Below are 26,665 nucleotides of genomic sequence, written 5' to 3' on the forward strand. Positions count from 1 at the left end.
AAGCAGGAAGTGAAGAGGAAGAAGTAAACACAAAGAAGATAGGAAGAAAAATGATCAGGGTGAGGGGACACCAGGAAGGGAGGCACAGAGAGGAAGTAACAGGGAAAGAGATGCTTTAGGGAAGACATGGGGCTAATGATACACCAAAACCAATCTCCTACTAATCAGTTTTCATTCAGATTGCTTTCCTTGGAAATTATTTTAAAATGTATTAATAGTATTAGTATTACACCTTACCTCATGTTTTTCAATCACAGTTTCATCAAAGATGTTGACATATATATTATCTTTTATTTTAGATAAGTTTGAGAAGCTGTAATCATGTCCTGGTGAACTAAAAGAAAGGATGGAATATTTTAACTGTTTCTTCCTCTTAGGAATGCCTTTTTTTCTTAAGAGAGCCATTCATAATGCATCATGCAGGTATTCATGTTCCTTCATTGCAGGGAATGTGGTAGGGGAGTAAACCACTTGGTATCCTCTTTTCCTCAATCTCTTCCCGTTGACATTCTACCCACACTACACAAGCTCAAATGGCACCTCCTCCATCAGCCTTCTCAGATCTCCCTGCTAGAAACCTCTCCCTCACCTGATCTCATGGCACATTTTACTTGTCCAACAAAAATCCTGGTGCCCACATATTGCCCTTTTAACTATTTGAATTATTATTTTCCCCAGGTGCTAGGGGTGTGATGTTGATTTGGAAAAAGTGAAAGGTAACAACATGATAACTCACCCCGCCCTTTACTGATAATTTGGCTTCTGATGATTGCCATTTTTTTCACTTTTGGGGAGACTGGGAGAGTGAATGCTAATAATGAAGGAGAAGCCTCAGGAGAGGACAGGGATGGGATGCACTGACTTCAAGTTCTCTGTTTCCTTTTTCTTTGTCCTCAAGAAAAACTTCCTATTTCCCATTTGGGAGTAGAGAAAGGGATGTGAAGCAGCTGAACTCTACTTCCCTCTCAGCTATGCGGGTGAGCTACTCTGGGAATCAGATACTGGATTGTTAGCAGCTGCTGCCACCAAGACCATCAAATATAGTGATAAAGTATCAATGTGTGAAGAGCCAAAATGATTGGGGATCAACATGTAGAGAAATGAGACTGGGCTAGTGCCTGGGATCTGGCAGCTTTTGAAATACCTATCAATTAGTGAGGAGAGAATACTGTTTCTTATACCACTCCTCCCTTTTTTTTTTTTACTGTCCTTGTCTGTAGGGGTCTAGATACAAGCAACTGTCCTTTGTTTTATTGTATTTACAAGTCTATCCTTAAAATGAGGTCTCAGATATGAAGCTCCTTCCTCTGATCTTTTCAATGACCTATGAAGTGCTGTAGGACTGTCCTTCAGGCATCCTGGGAAGAAGAGGTAAGAGGGCAGATGGGATCAAGTTTCTGGGAGGTTCCCCATGTGGGAAGCACTTATCAATATTTCTTGGATGAGATTTGACAACAGATGGGGTGTGGAAGGAAGGAAGAAGTGAGAGTGAGGAGTCAAGGATGATACCTAGGTTGTGAGACTGGACTAAAGTGGGAGGATTTTGGGGGAAAGATAGTGAGTTCAGTTTTGGACATGTTGAGTTTAAGATGTCTATGTCCAAAAGGCAGTTGAAGATGTAAGACTAGAGTTTACCAGAGAGGTTATGGTTAGGTAGGCAGATGTGAGAATCATCTGCATAGAAAAGATAACTGAATCCCTGGGAACTGACAACTTCACCAAATGAAATAGTATAGACAGAGCCTTGGAAGACATCCTTGGTTAGACAGATTTGGATTAAGATCCTGCAAAGAAGTATAAGGAGTGGTCAGACAGGCAGGAGAACCAGGATAGGGTATTGTTTATAGAAAACTACACACAAAAGAGTATCAAGGAGAAAAGAGTGATCAACAGCGTTAAAGTCAAGAAGGCTAAGAATTGGCAAAAGGCCATTAGATTTTACAATTAAGAGATCATTTCAGGAACTGGGAGTAGGGTTTTTGAGGGAGTTTCAATATGTTAGAGTCACCTATTATCAGGGAAGTTGTTGGGGAAGAGAAGAAGACTGAGCCAGGCACTGAACTCATTGAGGAAGAAGGAGGGTGCCATAGAAGTTGGTAGATATCAGTTACCAGAATCCTGATCAGTGATAAATATGGATTGAATGACCCTCAAAAAAGGAGAGGTTGCTGAGTGATGGTGGTAGATGAAAAACCTGGCAGTAGCAGTGGGGGCAAAGAGTATTCTAACTCCCACTATGACAAGTGAACCAGGAGGCTTACTCAGGAATTGCAGCTGCAACTGGGCATCAAAATTTAGATCATCAGAACTGGAAATGTCAATCTGATTCATTCCATTGTATCTCTCACATCTGTTCCCTCATCTTTAGTCACATTGCTATCATCTTAGGTAAGAGGTGTATGGGATGTTCAGAGAAGGACTAGCACCTCCAGTTTGTGGACCTGCTGAGCCCTTTTCAGGGCTGCATATCCACCTTTGGTGTCTACCTGGATTTTAAAATGCTAAGCAGAGAATTGCAGTCTGGGGGTCTGAGGGAGGAAGACAGAGCTGCTGCATGTGGTGGCGCAGCTTCTCGCTTGGGACCAGGGCCGAGGAGGTAGTGCCAGGTCCAGGCAGGCACATCTGGAGGCTGTGGGCTCCCCTGGCAGCCAAGACTGACGCTCCCTCCGTACCCCTGCAACTTCTCGTCACTGCTGCTTGTCCCTGGGGTTGGGACCCCCAGCCCTGTGGCCCCGAGATGACTCGAGATTTCAAACCGGGAGACCTGATCTTTGCCAAGATGAAAGGTTACCCCCACTGGCCACCCTAGTAAATGAAGTTCCTGATGGAGCTGTAAAGCCACCTACAAATAAACTGCCTATTTTCTTCTTTGGAACTCATGAGACTGCTTTTTTGGAACCAAAGGGCATATTTCCTTAGAAAATAAAGATAAATATGGCAAACCTAATAAAAGAAAAGGCCTTAATGAAGGATTATGGCAAATAGACAATAACCCCAAAGTGAAGTTTTCTAGTCAACAGGCATCTACAAAACAGTCAAATGCACCTTCTGATGTTAAGACTGAAGAAAAAGAAATTAGTGCTTCAAAAGAAGATGTGACTAAAACAATGGACATAACCACTCCAAAGGCTGCTAGAAGAGAAAGAAAGAGAAAGGCAGAAAAGCAAGTAGAAACTGAAGAGGTAGGAATAGTGACTGCAGCAACAGCAACATCATCTCTCCAAAAGTGAGTTCTAAAAGAGGAAGACCATCAGCTAGAGAAGTAAAAGTTCCAAAACCAAGAGGGAGACCCAAAATAGTGAAACTGCCTTGTCCTTCAGACAATGACAATGTTACTGAAGAGGATGAAAGTAAAAAAAAAGGGTCAAGATGAAAAGCAACCAAAAAAGCAGTTGAGAAAGGATGAAGAGGTCAAGAAGGAAGAAGATAAACCAAGGAAAGAGCAAGACAAAAAGTAAAGAAAGAAGGAAGTTGAGCCAAAGAGAAAAACTACAACAAAAGCAGGCTTTGCATCAACTTCTGATTCTGAAGAGGAAGGTGAAGATCAAGAAGGTGAACAGAAGAGAAAAGGAGGAAGAAATTTTCAGGCTGCTCATAGAAGGAATATAATAAAAGGTCAACATGAGAAAGAAGCAGCAGACAGAAAAAGGAAGCTGAACCACAGAATAAAGATGAAAGCAAGAAGCCAGAAGTTAAGAAAGTGGAGAAGAAATGAGAAGCATCAATGGACTCTCGACTTCAAAGAATACAAACAAAAATTAAACACACAGAGATGATTACAGCATTAAAGAAAATAAGGTGCTTTAAAGTTAGGTTATTATGGAAAAGTCTACAATGCTATACAACAAGTTGAAGAACATGTTTTTAGTTGGTGAAGGAGATTCTGTTATTACACAAGTGCTGAATAAATCACTAGCTGAACAAAGGCAACATGAGGAGGCTAATAAAACAAAAGAACAGAGAAAGAAAGGTCCAAATAAAAAGCTAAAAAATGAACAAACAGGTTTGAAAACTTTGAATGGTGGATCAGAAATTCAAGACAATAACCAGCCACAACACAATGAAGAAAGCAATGAGGAAAGTAAAGATAGGCATGAAGCCACCATGAAGAAAAAACATCTAGTAAAGAACTAATTTCGGGGTTTTTTTTGTCTTTTCTTTTGTTTTTGTTTTTGTTTTTTTTGGCTAGGCAATGGGGTTAAGTGACTTGTCCAGGGTCACACAGCTAGTAAGTGTTATGTGTCTGAGGCCACATTTGAACTCAGGTTCTCCTGTATCCAGGGCCAGTGCTCTATCCACTACACCACCTAGCTGCCCCTTAGAGAACTAATTTTGAAGGGAGAATTGTCACAATTTTTTCATTTAAAAATTTGACTGCTGAAAATTTCAAATAATTTTTACAAGCATAGGTTTTGATGTTTAATAACTTGTTTTAAGGGGAAACATTCTCTTTATATCTTGATTTAAAAAGTAACCATTCTTGATGATTGTATTTGTGAAGTATTAACCGCTATATGCACAGTAAAAGTGTGTGCCTTTTGCGGAGAAACATTGATTCAGGAAATGTTAAATTGCTTTTATTTTTTAAGAGTTAGAGTTATAGTATATTTTTGATTATTGTATGTTAATATGTAGTTGATGGTGGTCAAAAGTTACTTTTTTTAACTACCACCTGTAGAAACCTTTCCCATTTCCTAAATAACTTGGTATTTTTTTTTGTGCATAGTTTTTACAAATCTTGCATTTACTGGATTGTCTTTTCACTGTTTGTGGTTTTTGTAGAAGTTACGTATTTTTATAGTAGCTAAAATGTTACTTCGGTATAAGAATATTCATTCACTATCTTCTACAGAAATTAGTATTAATCTCAAAAACTCCATTTGTCAGGTTTTCCTGCTTTGAAATAATCTAAGTTGTGATGCCTTTATTTATTTATTTTTTTACGCAGCTGGGTAACACACATGGCAATTTGGGAAGCAGTAACTTTTTTTTTAACAGGCAAAACTCACATGTTATGTTTTCTTTTTTTTTTTGTAGTTGTTAGACACAGCTTTATGAACGAAGCTGGATAAATAGGGTTACTAATTACTCTGTAAGAAAGTGACAATCTAGAAAGTTAATGGTGGTTACTGGGAACAGTCAGATCTATGGAATTCTCAACAGTAAATTAACCTTACCATTAGGTGGAAGACTGGAGGTACTCAAAACAGGAAGTACTATCTTTATAGAACAAACAGTTACTAATAAGTGCTCTGATAGGGGGTGTTCTATATTTAACTAAATAATAGGAATTCTGAAGAGATAAATTGACTTTATAAACTCAGTTAACATGTAAATATGCCCCCTAAAATAGAAAATTTAAAGGCACCTCATGTTGTACAAATGACAGTATCACCTATTATACTGCTTTGCTGGAATACTGCTATATATGCCAGTAATATTAGCAGTTTGCTCCTAATTCAATTTTTTAAAAATTAGATTTATTATAGTTAATCCAAACCATCAATGTAAACTTAACCAATTTTGATTAAAGAATTTTGTTAATCTGAAAAAAAAATGCTAAGCAGAAGAGCTGGGGCCATGTTATGTACTGCCAAGATTTTATTAGACCTACTTAAAAATGAAACATCTTAGCTCTATGTCCATTTCCAGGACTGTTTTTGTCCATTGCCCTGACAATTTTACCTTCACCACAAATTACCCTGCATATACTTATTTTGAGAGTGGGTAGAGAGCTATAGTATCAGGAAGTCTTGGGTTTGAATTCCACCTCCATGGCATACTGGTTTTGTGACCATGGGCAATTTACTTAATCTCCCAGTGCCTTAGGTAACTCCTTACAACCATAAACTGGGCGAGCAGTTGCTGACCAGCTTTGGTAAAAGGAATTTTCTCACCTAGAGCTTCCTATTCCTAAGACCTCTTTTCCTCCTGCTGCACCCTCAAGTATGTTATGTCCTTAGTAAAATGTAAGCTTCTTGAAGGCAGTGTCTGTCTCAGTGGTCCTTACATCCTTAGCACATAAGAAAATAAATGTTTGTCATGTTGCATTTATTGTATCGTATTATAATTTCTGTCCCTTAGGTCAGAAGGAAAGGGGAAGGAATACACATTTATTCAGTGACTACTATGTACCAGTCACTATGTTTAGCATTTTACAAATAATATCTAGGACATGGGTAACTACCGTTACCTAACTACCGTTAGGGGTATATGTTTGTTTGTAAAGCTCAATCTATTAGTTGCATTTTTAATTAACAGTACTTTTTTCTATTGTGGCTTTATATTTTAAAAAATAGTAAAAGTCATATCCAAAGTTACTTGAGAAAGTTCAGTCTAAAAATTAAAGTATGCTAATCTGCAAAAAAACAAAACAAAACAACCTAATGAAATATTTTTCATTTTCTTTTTTTTTCTTTTTGTGAGGCAATTGGGGTTAAGTGACTTGCCCAGAGTCACACAGCTAGTAAGTGTCATGTGTCTGAGACTGGATTTGAACTCATGTCCTCCTGACTCCAAGGCCAGAGCTCTATCCACTTCGACACCTAGCTGCCCCTCATTTTCAATATAGTATTGATTTTGTTTTGACTGAGGTGTGAGGGTGGGGGTAGTGGGTCTGGTATTAGGAAAGATGGATTCTAACTTACCTAAAATCTACTACAATTTCTTTATTCCAACATGGATGAGATCCACTGGCAGTATCAGTTTGATAAACAGTATGCTGAAAAGAAACTTCTACAAAAGGGCGTACAGCATCCTAAAATACATAGTAAACATTGACTAGATTTTGTAAGATTTTTAAGGAAGTCATTTTGGGTTATATAATTGCAAAGGCAACAAGGCAAGAAAAGCAGTCACTTGGTTACTGCCAGCAACTTGATAACCTGTCTTGTTAGGCCCGCCCTCATTGCCTGTACCTCATCACTCACTTTTCAGCTCCTTGTAATTTGGCTTCTAACTCGATTGCTTTATGAAATCTACTCTCTCAAAGATTTCCCTAGATTTCTCAACTTTTAAATCTGACCTCTTCAATTCATCTTCTATCCCCGGAAAAAATAATCTTAAGGTACTGATCTAAGGTACTAGAATCTCCCTACTCAAAAGCTTAGAGTGGTTCCTTATAGGATAAAATAGAAACCCCTCAGTCTAGCATTTAAGTAAGTCTCCACCCGAATTTTCTGACCTTACCTCATATTACTTCTCTTTAGAAACTCTATGTTCTGGCTAAATTGTACCACTAGTTATTTCCCAAAACCAACATTCAGTCTCCTATATCTGTACACCTTCCATATAGAATCTATTTCCATCTCATTTTCTCATAAAACTTGCTTTTCCTTCAAGGTTCAACTCATTTATCTCCTATGCAAAACATTTCCTGATTTCTCTCTCCTCGAATGACCTTAAATTTATTTATCTGTGTACATATTTTATCCCCTTCTTTTCTCTCCCCTCTTCCCCATTTAAACTCCTTCAGGGTTAACTCTAGTTCATTTTTATCTTTATATCCCTAAAAATCTAGTGCAATGCCTTTCACACAGAAGTCCAATAAATGTTTGTTGGATTTAACTTGCTAGTTGCTTAAACAATCAACATTTTCTATAGTAATGTTTTCTATATTACCTATTCCTGAAATATTCAGTACTTATCTCATTTAAGAGCTCCACTGTGGCAACTGACTTGTTTGATTCTTTATGTCTGACCCGAGATATAGAAGACAGCAAATATGTGGGTATATCCAAGGTCCTTTAGGTGGAAAACAGTGAAGATACATACATTTTGAGTAATTTTTAGCATCAAGAAATTGTTGGGTTCCTGTCTGTGCCTTCAAAGATATAGTAGAGTTAGCTGTAGCTGTTCACACGTGATTAATCAGCCAGGAGGACAGTGGATAGAGGGTAGAACCTGTAGTCAGGAAAACCTGATGTTTTGAATGCTGGACCCAGATGGCTCCTGAGGAGAAAGTGAGGCTGGTGACTTTGCACAGCCTTCCCTCACTTAAATCCAATTCACTTGCAAGTCATGGCATCATCTTTCTGATGTCATGGTCCTCTTCTAGAATGAAGGACAAACCATAACCTGTGAGCAGTCTGAGCTGCCCCACTGGGGACCCAACTGGCCATTTCTAGTTGGGCAACTCAGCTCCTCTTGCCACATGAGGTATCATGCCCTTACTTGAGAGTGCTCTACCCAAAGGAAGGTAAATTTTGAAGACTGAAACCCACCTAGATATCTTAGGGTTTGCTGGCTAGATTTCTTTCTTAATGACCATGCCTTAAACCCAATTCACTCTGGCTCTTATTCATTGGTCCCTACTCAAGCACCCTTTAATGGTTATTGTTTGGGTGGCTCAAAGTGAATGTAAATAGAAATTGTTTCTCTTTTGGCCAGAAACCCTGAGGGTCTTCTCCTCCCAGTATGATTTTTTTTTTTTTTAAGGGGCCACCCCTTGGCTCACTTCTTAAATCACTGAATGGGTGTTGCCTCAGTCAAAATGAGAACTCTGAAAGACTTAGATTCAAAAGGCCAAGGGCTCCCACTGCATCCTGAGCCATCTCCAGTTGTCCTGATCTGTACCTGGCCACTGGACTTAGACGGCTCCAGAGGAGAAAGTGAGACTGGTTACTTTGCACAGTCCTCTCTCACTTAAATCCAATTCACTTGCAAGTCATGACATCACCTTCCTGATGTCATGGTGTGTGACCAAGTCACTTAATCTCTCTGTATCTCAGTTTTCTTATCTGTAAAATAAGTATAACAACTGTACCTACTTCCCAGGGTGCTGTGAAGATCAAATGAGTTAACATGTGAAATACTTTGCAAACTATGAAGCACTAGATAAATGCTAGAAATGATGATGATGATGATCTTAAAGAGGATTTATCTGAATTCATGGTTTTTTTTTCTGTTTTAAATGAACAGAACTGGATAATCTGAGATTGTTGCTCTAGAACCCCCCATATCCAAGACCTTTATATTATGACTCAGAATAGTACCTGAATATTTAACTGAGACGCTATTGTTGTTCCAAAGCCAAACTCAGTTGTTCTTATTGCTAACTTTCTAGGAATGAGGAAGAGGTCTCAGGCCCTATGGAGCTGGCTTAGACTTTAATACTTCTACTACCCTGCTTCCTAAAACCTGTTTGGCTTTTAACCCCCTCAAGTTACTCAAACTTCAATTTTCTTTGTTGTTGATATTCAGTAGTGTCCAACACTTCACAACTCCATGGACCATGGGGACACCAGGCCTTTCTGTCCTCTACTATCTCCCAAAGTCTGACCAAGCTCATGTTTGTTGCTTCCATGACATTATCTATCCATCTCATCCTTTGCCATCCCCCTTTCCTTTTGCCTTCAATCTTTCCCAACATCAGGGTCTTTTCCAACACTCCTGTCTTCTCATTATGTGGCCAAAGTATTCAAGCTTCAGCTTTAGTATTTGACCTTTTAGTGAATAGTCTGAATTAATTTCTTTTAAGTATTAACTGCTTTGATCTCCTTGCTGTCCAAGAGACTCTCAAAAGTCTTCTCCAACACCACAATTTGAATGCATTGGTTCTGTGGTACTCAGCTTTTCTTATGGTCCAACTGTCACAGCCATACATCACTACTGGAAAAACCATAGCTTTGACCACATGGACCTTTGTTATCAAAGTGATATCTCTGCTTTTTAGTATGCTGTCCAGATTTGCCATAGCTTTCCTTCCAAGGAGTTTTTTTAATTTCATGGTTGTAGTTGCTGTCTGTGGTGATCTTTGAGCCCAAGAATATAAAACCTGACATTGCTTCAATTTCTTCTCCTTCTATTTGCCAAGAAGTGATAGAACTAGTTGCCAAGATCTTAGATTTTTTTTTTTGGTGTTAAACTTCAAGCCAACTCTTATACTCTCCTCTTTCACCCTCATCAAGAGGTTTCTTAATTCTTTACTTTCTGCCTTCAGAATGGTATTGTCTGCATATCTGAGATTGTGGGTATTTCTCCCATTGATTTAATTCTGGTTTTCCATTCATCCAGCCTGGCATTTTGCATGATGTCCTCTGTATATAAGTTAAATAAATAAGGTGACAATATTGGTTGGTTGGTTGTTATCCTTCATTCTCAAAGAGGACCAAAATGATATCATTATGTTGGGGACTGTGGCCAATCAGAACAATATTAGCTTGGAAGGCTCTACCACAGGTAGGTCATAAATAGTCCATATGAGTAGAGGTGTCTCTAAACTTATGCATCTCACATTTCTTTTGAGCTGTTGCAATCCTGCTTCCCTCATGGAGTACAAAGCCTTTTTTGATGCAGGCACACCATGCTGGGCAGTCCTGTGCCAGTGTATCCCATGTCTCACAATTGATTCCAAAGTTCTTCAGCGAGGCCTTGAGACTATTGTTGTATTGCTTCTTCTGACCTCTATGTGAGCATTTGCCTTGTGTGAGTTCTCCATAAAATAGTCTTTTAGGCAAACGTACATTTGGCATTCAAACAATGCAGCTAGCCCATTGGAGTTGTGCTATCTGTGGTAGAGTTTGAATGCTTGGCAGTTCAACTCAAGAAAGGACCTCATTGTCCAGTACCTTATCTTGCCAAGTGATCTTCAGAATCTTCCTAAGATAATTTAAATGGAAGCTATTCAGTTTCCTGGCATGGTGCTGGCATACTGCCCAGGTTTCATAGGCATACACCAATGAGGTCAGCACGACAGCTCTGTAGACCTTCACTTTGGTAGACCTTAATCTCTTCCCTCCCACACTTTCCATCAGAGCCTTCCAAACACTGAGCTAGTTCTGACAATGCATGTGTCAACCTCATCATCTATGTATACATCCCTGGAATGTATACTGCCACGGTAAGTGAACTTATCCACAGCGTTCAAAATTTTTTCATTTGCTGTAACCAATGGTTCCATGTATTGATGGTACAGTGCTGGCTGGTGGAGAACCTCTGTTTTCTTGTTGTTAATTGTTAGGCCAAAATTAGCACAAGTGGCAGAGAAGCAAACTATAGTTCATTGCATTTCAGTCTCAGAGGCTGTGCACAATCACCTGCAAACAAAAAGTTGCACACCAACTCTCTCTCCACTTTAGTCTTGGCTTTTAGCCTTTTCAAGTTAAATAATTTACCATCAGTGCAATAGTTGACCTTGATGCCATTTTGGTCCTTGTTGAAGGCATCTGAAAACATTGCTGAAAACATCATGCTAAAAAGCATGGGAGCAAGCACATAGCCCTGCTTCACTCCACTGGTGACTAAGAAAGTGCGAGAGCATCATCCCATTATCCAGAACCCATGCAAGCATGTTGTCATGAAACTGACCTACAATACTGACGAACTTCTCCAGGCAACCAAATTTTGCCATGATTTTCCACAAGCCCTTACAACTGACAGTATCAAAAGGCTTTGGTCAGTTCAATGAATGTTTTGTACAGAACTCTGTTCTGCTCCTAGCATTTCTCCTGGAGTTGTCAGGCAGCAAACACCAGATCAACCATTCCTTGACCTTTTCTGAAGCCACACTGGCTCTCGGGTAGATGACCATCTTCCAGGTGAAGGATCAGCCTATTAAGAATGACTCTGGCAAGAATACTTCTGGCAATGACTAAGAGACAGACCCCTCCCCCACATCCCTATCCCTGTGACTGTCACAAGACAACCTATTTCCTTTTCTTTTATAGAGATGAACAATACAGGCATCCTTGAGCTCCTGGGGGATAACCTCCTCTTGTCATATAACTTGGAAAATTTCAGTCAGCTTTCCTATGAGCAGTGGGCCCCCTGCCTTGTAAATCTCAGCTGGAATAGAATCAGTACCAGGTGCTTTGCCAGAGGAGAGGAGCCTAATGGCATTCAAAACCTCTTCTTCAGTTGAAAGTTCAGCTTGAGAGGGACTGACTTCATCCTGAGGTATGCAATCAGTGGCTTCAGAATTGATTAATAATGGTCTGTTGAAAAAGCTATGGAAGTGTTCAGCCCATCTCTCCAGGATCATATCTTTATCACTAATCAATGTGGCTCCATCAGTACTGAATAGTTGAGATGCATTGTAGTTCTTTGGCCCATAAACAGCCTTCAGGGAATCATTAAAGTGCTTTGGATTGTTAATATTGGTGTAAAATGAATTTCATCTGCCTTCTTATTGAGCCAAGAATCCAGCATCTCTCTAAGCTTTGCTTGCATTTTACTTTTGATAGAGTTAAATGCTGCCTTTTCAGAGATAGACAAAATTTACTGCTGTTAAACTCTATGGAGTTCTTGTTTTTCATTTAGCAGCTTCTGAATATTCCCATCTTTTTTTTTTTTTGGCCCAGATGATTAAATGTGATGCTGTACATCAGGTCTCTGAAAGTTGCCCACTCCTTTTCTGCTGCACTGTTGCCAACAGTGTGCTGGCTCAGCTTTCCCTCCAAATTAGCAATGAACTGTTAGTGTTCAGAGAAGTGCTCTAATCTGTTGACATTAAGTCTTCTAGTAGTCATCTTACTTTGGGGCCGTAGCTTTTGTTAATGTTTAGCTTGGAAAGGATAAGTCTATGATCAATCTAGCACTCTGCACCACACACTGCCTTCATCACTCTCACATCATGTTCATCTCTTCTCCTTACAATGATACAGTCTATTAAATGCCAATGTTGGCTGTGAGGGTGCATCCATGAATTTAGGTAAAAAGAAGACAATGTTGGTGATGAGGTCATGAGACACACAAGTCTTCAGTAGTAAGTGACCACTACTGTTGCTGTTTCTGACTCCCTTCCAAAGACTCCCTGCCATATTTGATAATCCGTGCATACTCTGGCTTGTCCTCTTTCAGCACATTCATGATGAGGGTCTCTAGACCTTCATAAAATTTTCTTTGACCTCATCAGAGTTTGTTATGGTGGGAGCACGCGTACTGATGATGGTAGTGTAGCACTTTCCTATAAGTGGCAATTACATTGTCATAAGCCTGTCATTCACTCCATTTGGGAGGCACACAAAACTGCTGACTTGATTAGTTTTGATTGCAAAACCTATTCCAGCTTCGTGGCACTCACCATCACTGGCCACTCCAGATAAAATGTGTATCCAGCTCTGATTTTGGTCAGCTTGCCTTTGTTTGCCAGTCTTGTTTCACTCAGGGCTGCTATTGGATGTGATACCTAGTGAGTTCTGCTGAAACAAGCTGTTCATCTTTTAGTTCTACTTGATTTCATGTTGTCTATAAGCATGTGCACATTCCATGTACTGATGGTAAGTAGAATCATCTTTGCAAAAGTTTTGTACATTTTTTTGTGTTTTGACCACAGAGTGAGAGTCCCCCATCTACTGAGGGAAGCATGCCAGGGCTGGGTGAAGTAGACAATTTTAAAAAGCATCGTTTCCTCATGCCAGGAGATGAGCAGTGCAATCCTTAAAAAGTGCTGGTCAGACACTCAGGGGGCTGCCAAATCCCACTGCTGCTTCAGTTCAGCGAGATGATCCTATGGCTTGAGCCACCTGCGCCCAGGGTTGTGACTATAGCTCTCACTGTATCCATACCTGTTGCTTCATCACTTGCCTGTCACTAGAGGACTTTGAGATAAGTGATTATCATAAAATAGTATGAGTGATATCTTTTGACTTTTGCATAAATTGAATTTAAGTGAGGCGGCTGCATGAAGGCATCAGCCTCACTCTCTTCCAGAGTCATCAAAGTCCAGTGGCAAGAAAAAATTCAAGATAATGGGCAATGGACCAGGATGCAGTGAATGACCGTGGTGTCTTCAAAGTCTAACTAAGCTTTAAGTGCTCCACAGCACCCGTTTACACCACATTCATGGCTATTGGAACAAATTGTTCTCATCTGTCTATTCTGCCAAGGGAAGTCTTCACATGCTTGGAGTAGACACCCCCTTAACTTACTGACAGGTTTGAGACCCCTTGGTTACCTTCAACCTGATTTAGCCTGTCTGCCAAAATGGTTTACCAGGGTGTGGCTGCTGCACATGCTATAGCTTCTTGGAGCCACAGGTGAAAATTTGGTGGATACCAAAGGTGGAAAGCGGCCCTAAAAAGAGCATAACAGCCCTCACATCAGGGGTACTAATCTTCCCTTAACACCCCTAAGCTACCCTCTAAGGTAACACTATATAGCCTTTTCATACTCTTCTTCCAAAATTAAACCAATCAGTTGTTCCATGTTTGGTTCTAACTGTTGCATCTTGACCTGCAGACAGGTTTCTCAGGAGACAAGTAAGATGATCTGGTACTCTTATCTCTTTCAAGACTTGCTACATTTTGTTGAGATCCAGACAGTAACAGGTTTTATTTAGTGTAGTCAATGAAGCAGATGTTTTTTCTAAAACTCCCTCGTTTTCTCCACAATCCAGCAAATGTTGGCAGTTTGGTCTCTAGGTCCTCTGTCTCCTTGAAAATCAGCCTGCTTTTCTGGGTAATTCTCAGTTCACATTTTGCTGAAGCCTAGCTTGCAGAATCTTAAGTGTATAACCTTCCTAGTGTGTGAAATGTTTGTGCAATTGTTTGATAGTTTGAACATTCTTTGGCATTGCCCTTCTCTATGACTGGGACGTAAACTGACCTTTTGCAATCCAGTGGCCACTGTCAAATTTTCTAAATTTGCTAGCGTACTGAGTGCAACACTTTAACAGCATCATCTTTTAGGATTTTAAATAGCTCAGCAGGAATTTCATCACGTCCACTAGCTTTGTTGTTAGCAATGCTTTGTAAGGTTCACTTGACTTCATTCTCTAGGATATCTGGCTCTAGATCAATAACCACATCATCATGGTTATCAGGATGTTAAGATTTTTCTTGTATAGTTCTTTAGTGTATTCTCGACCCCTCTTCTACTTCTGTGAAGTCCCAACCATTTTTGTCTTTTATCATGCCCATTTTTGCATGAAATGTTCCCTTGACATCTTTGTCTCAAAGAGATCTCGTCTTTCTGTTTTTTTCTATTTCTCTGCATTGCTCATTTAAGAAAACCTTATCTCTCCTTGCTATTCTATGCAATTATGCATTTAGGTGGGTATATCTTTCCCTTTCTCCTTTCCCTTTTGCTTTATTTCCTCAGCTATTTGTAAAGCCTTGTCAGACAGTTATTTTGCTTTCTTGCTCTTCTTTTTCTTTGGAATGTTTTTTATTGTCGCCTCTGTACAATATTATAAACCTTTGTCCATAGTTCTTCCAATACTGTATCTACCAGATTTAATCCTTTAAATCTGTTCATCATTTCTACTTCATATTCATAATTATTTAGGTCATACTTATATGATCTGATGGTTTCTCCTACTTTCCTCAATTTAAGTTTGAATTTTGCAATAAGAAGCTCATGATCTGAGCCACAGTCAACTTCAGGTCTTGTTTAAACTTATTGTATAGAGCTTCTCCACCTTTGGCTGAAATGTATATAATCAGTCTGATTTTCATATTGACCATCTGGTGATGTCCATGTGTAAAGTTGCCTTTTGGGTTGTTGAAAAAGAGTGTTCGCTATGATCAGAGAGTTATCTTGACAAAACTCTGTTAGTCTCTGCTCTGCTTCATTTTGTTCTTCAAGGCCAAACTTGCCTATTATTCTAGTTATTTTTCTACATTTCCTACTTAGCATTCCAATCCCTTATGATGAATGTGACATCTTCTTTTGGTATTATTTCTAGAAGATATTGCAGATCTTAATGGAACTGATCAAGTTTGGCCTCTCTGGCAATCAATAGTTGGAACACAGAATTGTATTACTGTGATATTGAATGGTTTGCTTAGATTTGAACAGGTATCACTCTGTCATTTTTGAGATTATACCCCAATACTGCTTTTCTCACCCTTTTATTGATTCTGAGGGCTACTCCATTTCTTCTAAGGGACTCTTGCCCATGGTAGTATATATAGTGGTCACCTGAATTAAATTCACTCATTCTCATCTACTTAAGTTCACTGATACCCAGGATGTTGACATTTAATCTTTCTATGTCCTGTTTGACCAGATTCAGCTTACCTTGGTTCATAATCTTACATTCCAGGTTCAATTTTCTTACCTGCCCTTGACTTCTACAGATATTTCAGGTTCCAAGCCTATTTTGCTATTAGTACTCTATTCTTACATAGTGGCCCTCAATTATGTTGGTGTTCCATGCCTTCTCACCTAATCTTTAGCCAGACTCCCATGAGTTCTGAATAAGTAGAAAGCATCAAAGGATGAAGCAGGAAGTAAGCAAAGTATAGTGGAATTTAGGAAAATAGATTATTGGTTCTATTGTCAATTTTTTCCAGCAATATGAATTTTATTTCTAATAACTAAAAATATTTAGAAAATCAAACATAGGGATGTGTCTACTATATATAAAACATTATCCAGGGCAAAGGTTAGCTAAGAAGCTTGTATGGATGACCTTGTGTTTTATGATCAAAGTAGTTAGCTTGGTATATTAGTGTACCTCCTAAGCTAATAGTACATCAAGGAGGAAGACTGTTGAACCATGCAGGGCAAGGGAACAGGTAAGGTCATTTGTGTCTTCTAATTGCTAGCATTTCCACTCACACAAAGAAGCCACCTGCAGCCAATTTAAATAGGACAGACATATAGTCTTTTACAGTATATATGAGATCTTACACATGCACTACATACATAGTGTATATTTGAACCTGCTATTCTTCAACATTTACAGTCTAGGAATGAGAAAAAGATAAACCTAAGTAAGATTTCAGGGCCCAGAGGAAAAGTGAGGCTGTGGCTGTCTTGGTGACTACTGCCAGCCTAAGTTTCCTTATCCACAGATCAGGTCACATCACTTCTATGCTCAACAACCCTCACCAGCTCTTTATTGCCCACAAAGTAAAAATCAAACTTCTTTGGCTAGCATTCAAGGCATTCACAATCTGGTGACCTGCTATCTTTCCAGCTTTATCTCATACAACTCATTGCCATGTACTCAATACTCCTAGCAAACTAGACTTATCTCTGCCCATTCCCCCTTCTCTCCCCTACAACTACCTTTACTCTTATTACTTTCTATGCCTGGGATGAGATCCCTTACTCTCTTTGCCTGTTGAATTCCTGCCATCCTTTAATGCTACAATTAAATTCCAGCCCTCTCATGAGGCCTTGCTTGATTCCCCAAGCTGATAATGGCTTTTTTTTCCTTTAGGCCTTACATAGCATGCTGCTTTATACCTCTCTAGGGTGTTGGCCATATATTTTGTGTCACAGTGACCTGTCTGTGTTCTCCACCCAGACTGTAGGTATCACAAGAATAGAGACTATGGGCCATCTACATTTCATGACTGAATCAAAAGTTTTTTTGGTCCAGAATTTTTTCTCATTCATTTTTCCCATGTTACATGAAGCAGTGATTGAATGCTGGTTATCCACAGCACCAAGTCAATGCAGAGCTCTCTACAGCCTCTCCACCCCCACCAGCCCTAGGCAGGCCTCACCGGCTCAAGGCAGGCTTCCTTGATGGGATGTTATAAGCTCTCAGGATTCTGACCAGAAGGTGAATGTCCCCATCACCAATCGTTTGTGCTGCTACTTTCTTCCTTTCCCTTCTCTGAGGTTTTAAATTTCTTCGTCGTTCTACAAGTTGGCAAATGGCGTGTTTCAGCTGGCTAAGGAATTTACAACAATTAGCCATGTGTGCAACATCTGCCACATTTTAAAAACTAAATTTATTTTTACTTTGTCATTCACTATAAATGGAAGTCTTATTTTGAGCCCAATTCTCCCTGCTATGGATCATTATAGATCCATATATAGATCATTATAGATCATTTTCAACCCAATGATGACATCTCTTAGTGGATAAGTCTAAATGATGCAACAATGTTTCCTCCCAATATATTAAAGGAACACCTTTACATGAAGCTACTCCATGTTTCTTTGGACATGTTTCCTTTGATACAAAGTGAAGAAGAAAGGGCAGGGTGATTTAAGGAAAACATTATGTTTCTTTTATATGTGACAAGAATTAGCCTAGTTAGAAAGCTGGATTTTAATTGGAGCCTAAATCCCTACTCTGTTACTTACTCGTGTGATCCTGGGTAAGTCACAAACCTCTTTGGGTTCAGTAAAATGCAGGATGAAGGCATAGAATAAATTCCCTTCCATCTTTAAATTACGACTTGATGGGCTATGAAGTTATCTATGTAGCTCTTAAAGTATAAATTGTTAACCATTTGTGCTGCTATAGAAAATTAGAAATAATAATAAACTTCAATATCCTAACTAAATCATCTCCATGTTAGCAAAACAGATTGAAAATACTACCCCAAAAGGTATGCAGACAACTTTAAGGAACTGTCTTCTCTGTCTGATGACTTGTCAGACCAGAGAGGGTTCCCAGGACCCTTGACAACCAAATTCCTGTTCTTAGCCCCTAGTCATACTTCTAAACTGTTACTGTCAGGACAAGTGGAAAACATGGTTAATTACAGCCAAAGGGCCCTACTGTGGATATGACCATCCTTGTTAACTCTAATGATATTTAGATTTGATGTGGGAAATTCACAAGGTGCATACAAACTTATCCAATGGCATTTATACAACAGTAGCTTTTAAAATAGCACTCCAAAGTCAGGATTATTTTAAGCCCCAAATATTTCTCCCTATTTTAAAAAAAATCTGTCAAATAGATTGGCAATAATAATAAGAAAGATATGTTATGGCCTAAAAAATACAGCTGAGTTGAAAACAGGCATTATATGGACATGTCCATGAAATAAAGTGGCTATATGTTAAATTGTAAAATGTATTCTTTAATCACCAGTACCTGAGTAATCATTCACATTCTCAAATTGTACATTTTGAATTTTGATTCAAAATATATTTATAAAGTTGAGGTTTATTTAGGGGTATCTAAAAAGTGGCTCCCATATTTGGATTATTTTTAGTACATACCTTGCAGATACAATTTCTTCATAATCAGTTACAACATCTGATAAATTAAATTTGTTAACTTTGACAATTTTTTTCATTACCAATTTTCTGATCTGAAAAAAAGACATTTCTATTTTAGATTTTATTGAAATAGATATAAGACATATTTTTTCTTTTAATTTTATATGGATAATGGGTGAGGAAGGGGAAGAGGTCTTTGAAAATCAGGTAACTAGCTATTATTGTTGTTGTTATTGGCAACTCTCAACGACTATACAGTACAGAGAAAGTACTGATCTGCATTAGTAGGAGGAGTTTTTTCTTTTTCTCTTTTTTTTGGTTAGGCAATTGGGGTTAAGTGACTTGCCCAGGGTCACACAGCTAGTAAGTGTTATGTGTCTGAGGCTGTATTTGAACACAGGTCTTCCTGAATCCAGGGCTGGTGCTCTATCCACTGTGCCACCTAGCTGCCTGTAGGAGTTTTTTCAACTGAGAGTTCTATAAACTAATGAAGTCACAGGTCCTGGCCCTATCTATCCTTATTATGAAAATCAGTTCCTAGATTCTCTCAAAATAATTAGCAGAACAATATTCCCTCCACCCCCACCCCATCATCTACTCTTTTACTGATTCACTTGGGAATCAATTTCAAAGTATCTTTCCTTACATTACACTTCTCTAATTTTTTTTTAGTATAAAAAAGTGTGATTTAAATCATGCAGAATTATTCATAGAGCATGAAAAATTAAAGAAAACCCTAGAATATGATAAAAAGCAAGGGAAATCAGGCTTCACCCTACACTTGCCTAACTCGTAAAATTAGGCATACTCCTTCCTGAGAAAAGATAGCTCTTTAATACAGAAACCTCTAGCTCTTCCTATAGAAAAAGCCAGAACTAGACAAGGATTCTGACATGCAAATTAACCATGGCATAGAACTTTAATGAATTAATCAAGTCTTTAAAGTACTAAATAAATAACTGGATGGATTTATTTATGATACAGTAGAAAGATACTAGCTAGGAATTAGGAAACTTGAGTTCTGGTCACCACTATTCTACTACCTACTTATTTTTTGACCTTGGGCAGATCAGTGAACCTCTGTGAGTTTTGTTTTCTTCTTCCAAAGCTAATCAAAGTTCCTTAAAATGAGGGGAAGAAGTTTGGATGATGTCTAAGGTCCTATCTATCTTTACAAGTAAATGTCCTTGGGAAAAGTGCAACATTATTCAGTCAGTGGACTAATCTTCTCTAAGGCACTAGTCATGGGAAGTATCTGTATAGTTAAACTCTTAAGTCACTATTTATACCAGACTTCTGAGGAATCTTTGTTATTGTTTTATTTTTCCCAATTACATATAAAAACAATTTTTAACATTTTTTTTTAACATCTTAAGTTCCAAATTCTCTCCTTTTCTCCCTTTTTCCCTCCCTGAGACTTTAAGCAATTTGATATAGGTTATACATGTGCAGCCATGTGAAACATATTTCCATATTAGTCATGTTGTAAAAGAAAACAGAGGCTAAAAGAACACACACAAAATAAAGTGAAAAATAGTATGCTTTGATTGGCATTTAGACTCCCTCAGTTCTTTCTCTGGAAGTGAACAGCATTTTTCATCATGAGTACCTTGGAATTGTCTTGGATCACTGTATTGCTGAGAAAAGCTAAGTCATTCACATATGATCATGGTACAATATTGCAGTTACTGTGTACAATGTTCTGGGTTTGCTCACTTCACTCTGTATCAGTTCATGTAAGTCTTTCAAGGATTTTCTGAAATCATCCTGTTCATCATTTCTTATAGCAAAATAGTATTCCATCACAATCATATATCACAACTTGTTCAGCCACCACCCAATTGATAGACATCCCCTGAGGTCTCTTTATGGCGCAGCACTATCACTTCCAAAGTCATGAGAAGAGTACTTAGTTTGTCTATAGATATGGATTCAAATAGAGATAGATTTATCTATCTCTATCTGGATCTCTATCTATCTGTCTTTATGACATAGAACTATCAGTTCTAAAATCACGAGAAAAAATGGTCAATCAACAAAGATTTACTAAGTGCTTACTACATGCCAAGCACTGTGCTAAATTCTGGGGAATACAAAGAAAGACAAAGATGTGGTCTGTGACATCAAACAGGTCATATTATAATGGGGAAGCCAACATGCAAATATATATATGTGTATGTCCATATACATATATATATGTATATATATATGTATATGGACATACACATACATACACATACATATATAGATAGTATGTTGTGTATATATATATATATACATACATATATAGTATATCTCTAGTTTACAGATATATAGATAGATACAGATAGATCTATGTCTATATTTATCAAGATCTATTTCTGTCTCACATTATATATTCATATCTATATCTGTCTATACATACATACATACACACACATATCTATACATATACATATACATACACACACACACATAAAGACAAAGCGAGAGAGACAGAGATTGACAGAGAAGGTGGACGGAAGGAATCTCAAAAGGAAGGCACAAAAGTTGGGGAGTGGGAATAAGATCATGTAAGGAAGCCTGCAGAAGGTAGGATTTTAACTGTCTTGAAGGAAGCCAGGAAAGCAAGGAGACTGAGGTATAAGGAAGAGCATTCTAGGCCTGGGAGATAACCTGCAAAAAGGCACAGAGTTGGTAGGAGCCAAGATGCTGGAGTTGAGGCAACAACCCAGGTGAATTCTCCTAACATTCCCCTCTAAACAACCTCAATCGAATTTCAAAGTGGCAAAGCCAACAAAAAGTCAGGGTGATACATTTTTCCAGCCTAAAACAACTCAGGAGGTCAGCAAGAAAGGTCTAACACTGGGGTTAGAGGTGGCTGGGAACATACATGGTGGCAGCAGCACCAAGAGCAGGCCTTAAGAACTCTTTTAAAAAGTAAAATAGTCCAAAAATGGGGGGGGGAGCACAAAAATTACTGAAGAAAAGAATTCCTTAGAAAGAAGAATTGGCCAAATGGAAAAGGAGGTACAAAAGTTCACTGAAGAAAATAATTCCTTAAAAATCAGAATTGGGCAAATAAAGTTAATGGCTCCATGAGACAATAAGAATAATAAAACAAATCAAAGGAATGAAAAATAGAATAAGATGTTAAATAGCTCACTGGAAAAATAAATGAATTGTAAAATAGATCAAATAGAGGTAATTTGAGAATTATTGGACTAACTGAAAGACATGATCAAAAAAGAGCCTAAACATCACATTTCAAGAAATTATAAAGGAAAACTGCCTCTATATCTTAGATCCACAGGGTAAAATAGAAATTGAAAGAAACCACTGATTACCTCCTGAAAGAGATACCAAAATGAAAACTACCAGGAGTATTATAAATAAATTCCGGTCAAGGAGTCAATCTCTGGGTTAAGGAGAAAATATTGTGAGCAGCCAGAAATAAGCAATTCAGATATCATGGAGCCACAGTCAGGATTATGCAAGATTTAGCAACTTCCACGTTAAAGGATTGGAGGGCTTGGAATATGATATTTCAGAGGGCAAAGGAGCTAGGATTACAACCAGGAATAACCTACACAGCAAAACTGAATATAATCTTTCAGGGAAAAATGAATATTTAATGAAATGGAGGACTTCCAAGTATTCCTGATGAAAAGACCCAGACTGGAATAGAAAATCTGACATTCAAACACAAGACTTGAAAGAAGCATAAAAAGGTAAATGTGAAAGAGAAATCAAAAGAGACTCAGTAAAGTTAAACTTTACATTCCTATATGGGAAGGTGATACTTTATCATTATTAGGGCAGTTAGGAGTCTATGGAGACAGAGGACATGGGTGTAAGTCAATTATGTTGGGATGATCTAAAAAAATGAAGAGGTGAGAAAGAGCGATGCACTTGGAGAAGGGGGAAGGGAGAAGTAGAATGGAAAAAATTATCCCACATAAAAGAGGTACCCAAGGAAGAACTTTTACAGGGAAGGAGGAAATGGAGAGGGGGAAGTGGCAGGTAATGCCTGAACCTCACTCTTATTGGAATTGGTTCAAAGGAAAAATACATATATGCACACTCACTTGGGTATATAAATCTATCTTACCCAACAGGGAAATGGGAGGGGAAGAGGATAAGAGAAGGTGGTGGTGGGGGAGATGATAAAAAGGAGGGCAGAGTAAAGAAGGCAGTGAACAGAAGCAAGAATTTTGAGGAGGAACAGGATAAAAGAAGAGAGAGAAGGATAAACAGAAGAAAATAAGACAGAGGGAAATTTAGTTAGTAATCATAACTATGAATATGAATGGGATAAGCTCACCCATAAAATGGAAGCAGACTGTAGAATGGAATAGAAACTAGAATCCAACAATATTTTGTTTATAAGAAACACACTTGAAACAGAAAGACACACACACACAGAGTTAAAATACGAGGCTGGAGCAGAATCTATTAGGTTGCAGCTGAAGTAAAAAAAAGGCATGTGTAGCAATCATAATCTCAGACAAACTAAAAGCAAAACCAGATCTAATTAAAAGATAAAAGAGATAAGCAGGGAAACTGCATTTTGTTAAATGGTGCCACAGACAACAAGTAATATAAAAAATTTTTACAGCAAGTTTCTTGATAAAGGCCTCATTTCCCAACTACATAGGGAGCTGAATCAAATTTATAAAAATAAGAGCCATTCCCCAACTGATAAATGGTCAAAGGTTATGAACAGGCAGTTTTGAGAAGAAGAAATCAAAGCTGTCTATGGTCGTATGAAAAAATACTCTAAATCACTACTGACTTGGAGAAATGCAAATTAAAACAATTCTTGAAGTACCACCTCACACCTATCAGAAATGACAAATGCTGGAGGGAATGTAAGAAAATAGGGATACTAATGAACTGTTGGTAGAATTGTGAACTGGTCCAATCATTGTGGAGAACAACTTAAAAGTATGCCTACAGGGCTACAGAACTGTGTATATCCTTTGACCCAGAAATATCACTACTAGGTCCATACCCCAAAGAGATCAAGGAAAAAGGAAAAGGACCTATTTGTAGTGGCTCTTTTTGTGGTGGCAAAGAATTAGAAATTGAGAGGATGCCCATCAATTGGGGAATGGCTGAACACATTGTTGCAGAAGACTGTGATGAAATACTATTGTGTTAAAAGAAATGACAAGTGCTATAATTTCAGAAAAACATTGGAAGACCTATATGAACTGATATAGAGTAAAGTGAAAAGAACCAAAAGATTGTTGTACGCAACAGCAGCAATAATGGTGATCAACTATGAAAGACTCAGCTACTCTGATCAGTACAATGATCCAAGTAATACAAAGAAAAAAAGTAAAATAAAAAATTAAATAGTTCTTGCCTTCAAGGAACTTGTATTCTGTTGGGAGGAGACACCGTGTATAATAAGGTGGACAATAAAAACATATGGAAAATTTGGAAATGGGGATTTAACCTGGGATTTCATTGATGTAGGGAATTTCTAATAATGATTTTTTTTTTTTGGTGAGGCAATCTGAGTTAAAGTAGCTTGCCTAGGGTCACACAGCTAGTGAGTATCATGTGTCTGAGGCAGGATTTGAACTCAGGTCTTCCTAACTCCAGAGCTGGTGCTCTAGCCACCGTGCCACCTAGCTGCCCTGAAGATATTCTCTCCACTAATGCAAATTGGTACCTTCTCTGCAATTTACAATTTTAGAGAGTTGGTTGTAGGGGTGGAGAGGGAAGGTTAAATGATTTGTTCTCTGTCTACCATGCCAAACTGTTTCTTATATACAAAATATAGACAAAGTAAATACAAGGTAACTGATGGATGGGAAAAAGCACTAGCAGTGCCACAGAAAGTCTCTTATAAGAGGTAATACTTGAGTTGAACTTTTATGTGAGTGGTGGATTGCAAGAGGCAGCTGTGAGAAGTGAGCATGTTCTAAGCATGGGGTGGGGGGAGGGAGGAGAGAACTGCCTGTATATAGGTATCCATGTGGAAGATGGAATGTAATGTGTAAGGAACATCAGGACTAGCCAAACTGACTTGGACTGTAGTGTGTGATGAGGAGTACTGTATATTAATAAGCAGGTAGATTGGAGTCAGATTGTATAAAGCCTTGAACGCCAAACAAAAGGGTGCCATAATTAGACCTACTCTTTAAGAAAATCACTCAGACAGCTGTGTAGAGTAAGGATGGGAGAGGAGAGAGAAAAAGGTAGGGTGACTAATGAGAAGTCAATTGCAAGAAGTTTAAGCAAGAGGTGATGAGAGTAAAGACTTTAACAAGTAACTGAGCTCTTTAGAGAATGGTTTCTTCAGTCAATCGTTCTTAGCTTTTCAAGGGCTAAGACAGAAGCAAACCTGTTTAATATGACAGACTATCCTCAGCTCCTTTTGGCTTTCTCCTAAGGGGTAAGGAGACAGGAGGAAGGTCTATACCTCCCTTAGCTCTATGTGATTGCATAAATACTTCCTGGGTGTCCTATCAGGGTGTGGTAAGAGGAAACCTATGCTACCTTTTTGTAGTGTCTATCTTCAGATTTCTGCAGGCCCTTATCGTCCTCATGTTCTTCTCCCATGTACAGAGAGTATGTAAATTGGGCCCAGACTAATCCTAGGTTACACTTGGGAATTTTCTGTGTGTAGTGAGGAGAGTTATGTATGTAATCTTTTAAAAGGCCAATTTCCTTTGGTTAGATGTAAAAGTGTAAATATGTTTTAAGAATATAATGCTTATTGTACTATGATCAGCTGTGAATGACTTAGCTATTCTCAGCAATACAGTGATCCAAGATAATTCTGAAAGACTTGTGATGAAAAATGCTATCTCCCTCCAAAGAAAGAACTGATGGAGTCTGAATGCAGATTGAAGCATATCTTTTTATTTCCTGTTTTTTTTTTCCTATAATTTTTCTGGTCTGTGTTTTCTTTCACAACATGACTAATATGGAAATATGTTTTGCATGCCTGCATATGTATAACCTATATCAAATTGTCTGTTTTCTCAAGGAGGGAAAAGGGAAAGGAGGGAGGGAGAGAGTTTGGAGATCAAAATTTAAAAAAAAAACAAATGTTAAAAACGATTTTTACATGTAATTGGAAAAAAAAATAAAAATTTAAATAAAAAAGAATATATTGGTAATACCTTTTTCATAAAGTTAATAGAATGAATCCTTTGTGAAGTAATAGAATTTACATCTGAAATTTGTATGTCCTTCTCAATCTGGCTTTCATATTCCTAAATACAGAATTGCTAGTTTTACTTCTTGAATATGACATCAACTTCAAATATGACAAGCATTAACAAAATATTAATTATTCAGCTCATATTCTCCCTTAATATTTAGGGAGGGGCATTATCATGAAAAGGAGAAGCAACTTCTTCTGGGAGTTTTCTTTCCCTAAACCTTATTTATAGTTTCTCTGGTATATATTATATAAAGAGTATGATGCATAATCATAGGAACTTAGGGATAGTAAAATAGTAAAAATTCTTAGCTCCAATATCCCAGTATAAAAATCATTTGGAAGAATTTATTTACTTTTACTGACTGATAATGCATAAAAACCCATAATATCCTTGATCAGAATCTGTTATTCATTGTTAGTTTGGTATTTCATATCTTGCAGTGATAAGTCTGCCTTTACCAAGTAATGCTTATACAAGAAAAATAAAGTTAATGTCTTTTGGGTATGTCAGGGAATTCTTAAGACAAATGGGCTTAGAGGAAGTATCCCTTTTCTCCTGAACTCACTCTCAGCAAATCAGGTCCTTGATTTGTAGAATCAGTTCAGATTCTCAGTTGGAAAGGACTTTAGAGGCCATATTGT

General features: G+C 38.1%; 1 protein-coding gene and 1 pseudogene across 1 annotated transcript in view; one reads left to right on the forward strand and one right to left on the reverse strand.

The window, feature by feature from the left end:
* CC2D2B (coiled-coil and C2 domain containing 2B) overlaps nt 1-26,665 on the reverse strand; it is a 116,397-nt gene that overhangs the window by 36,419 nt on the left and 53,313 nt on the right. The window contains 6 exon segments of the mRNA XM_078151605.1: nt 238-334; nt 6,648-6,780; nt 7,643-7,743; nt 17,400-17,570; nt 18,859-18,950; nt 25,980-26,072. Of these exon segments, the coding sequence (XP_078007731.1) occupies nt 238-334; nt 6,648-6,780; nt 7,643-7,743; nt 17,400-17,570; nt 18,859-18,950; nt 25,980-26,072 (687 nt within the window).
* LOC110215380 (PC4 and SFRS1-interacting protein pseudogene) lies at nt 2,738-4,134 on the forward strand (annotated as a pseudogene).

Source organism: Phascolarctos cinereus, unplaced genomic scaffold (assembly GCF_003287225.1).
Source record: "Phascolarctos cinereus isolate Bilbo 61053 unplaced genomic scaffold, phaCin_HiC Scaffold_3;HRSCAF=262, whole genome shotgun sequence".
Lineage (NCBI taxonomy): Eukaryota > Metazoa > Chordata > Mammalia > Diprotodontia > Phascolarctidae > Phascolarctos > Phascolarctos cinereus.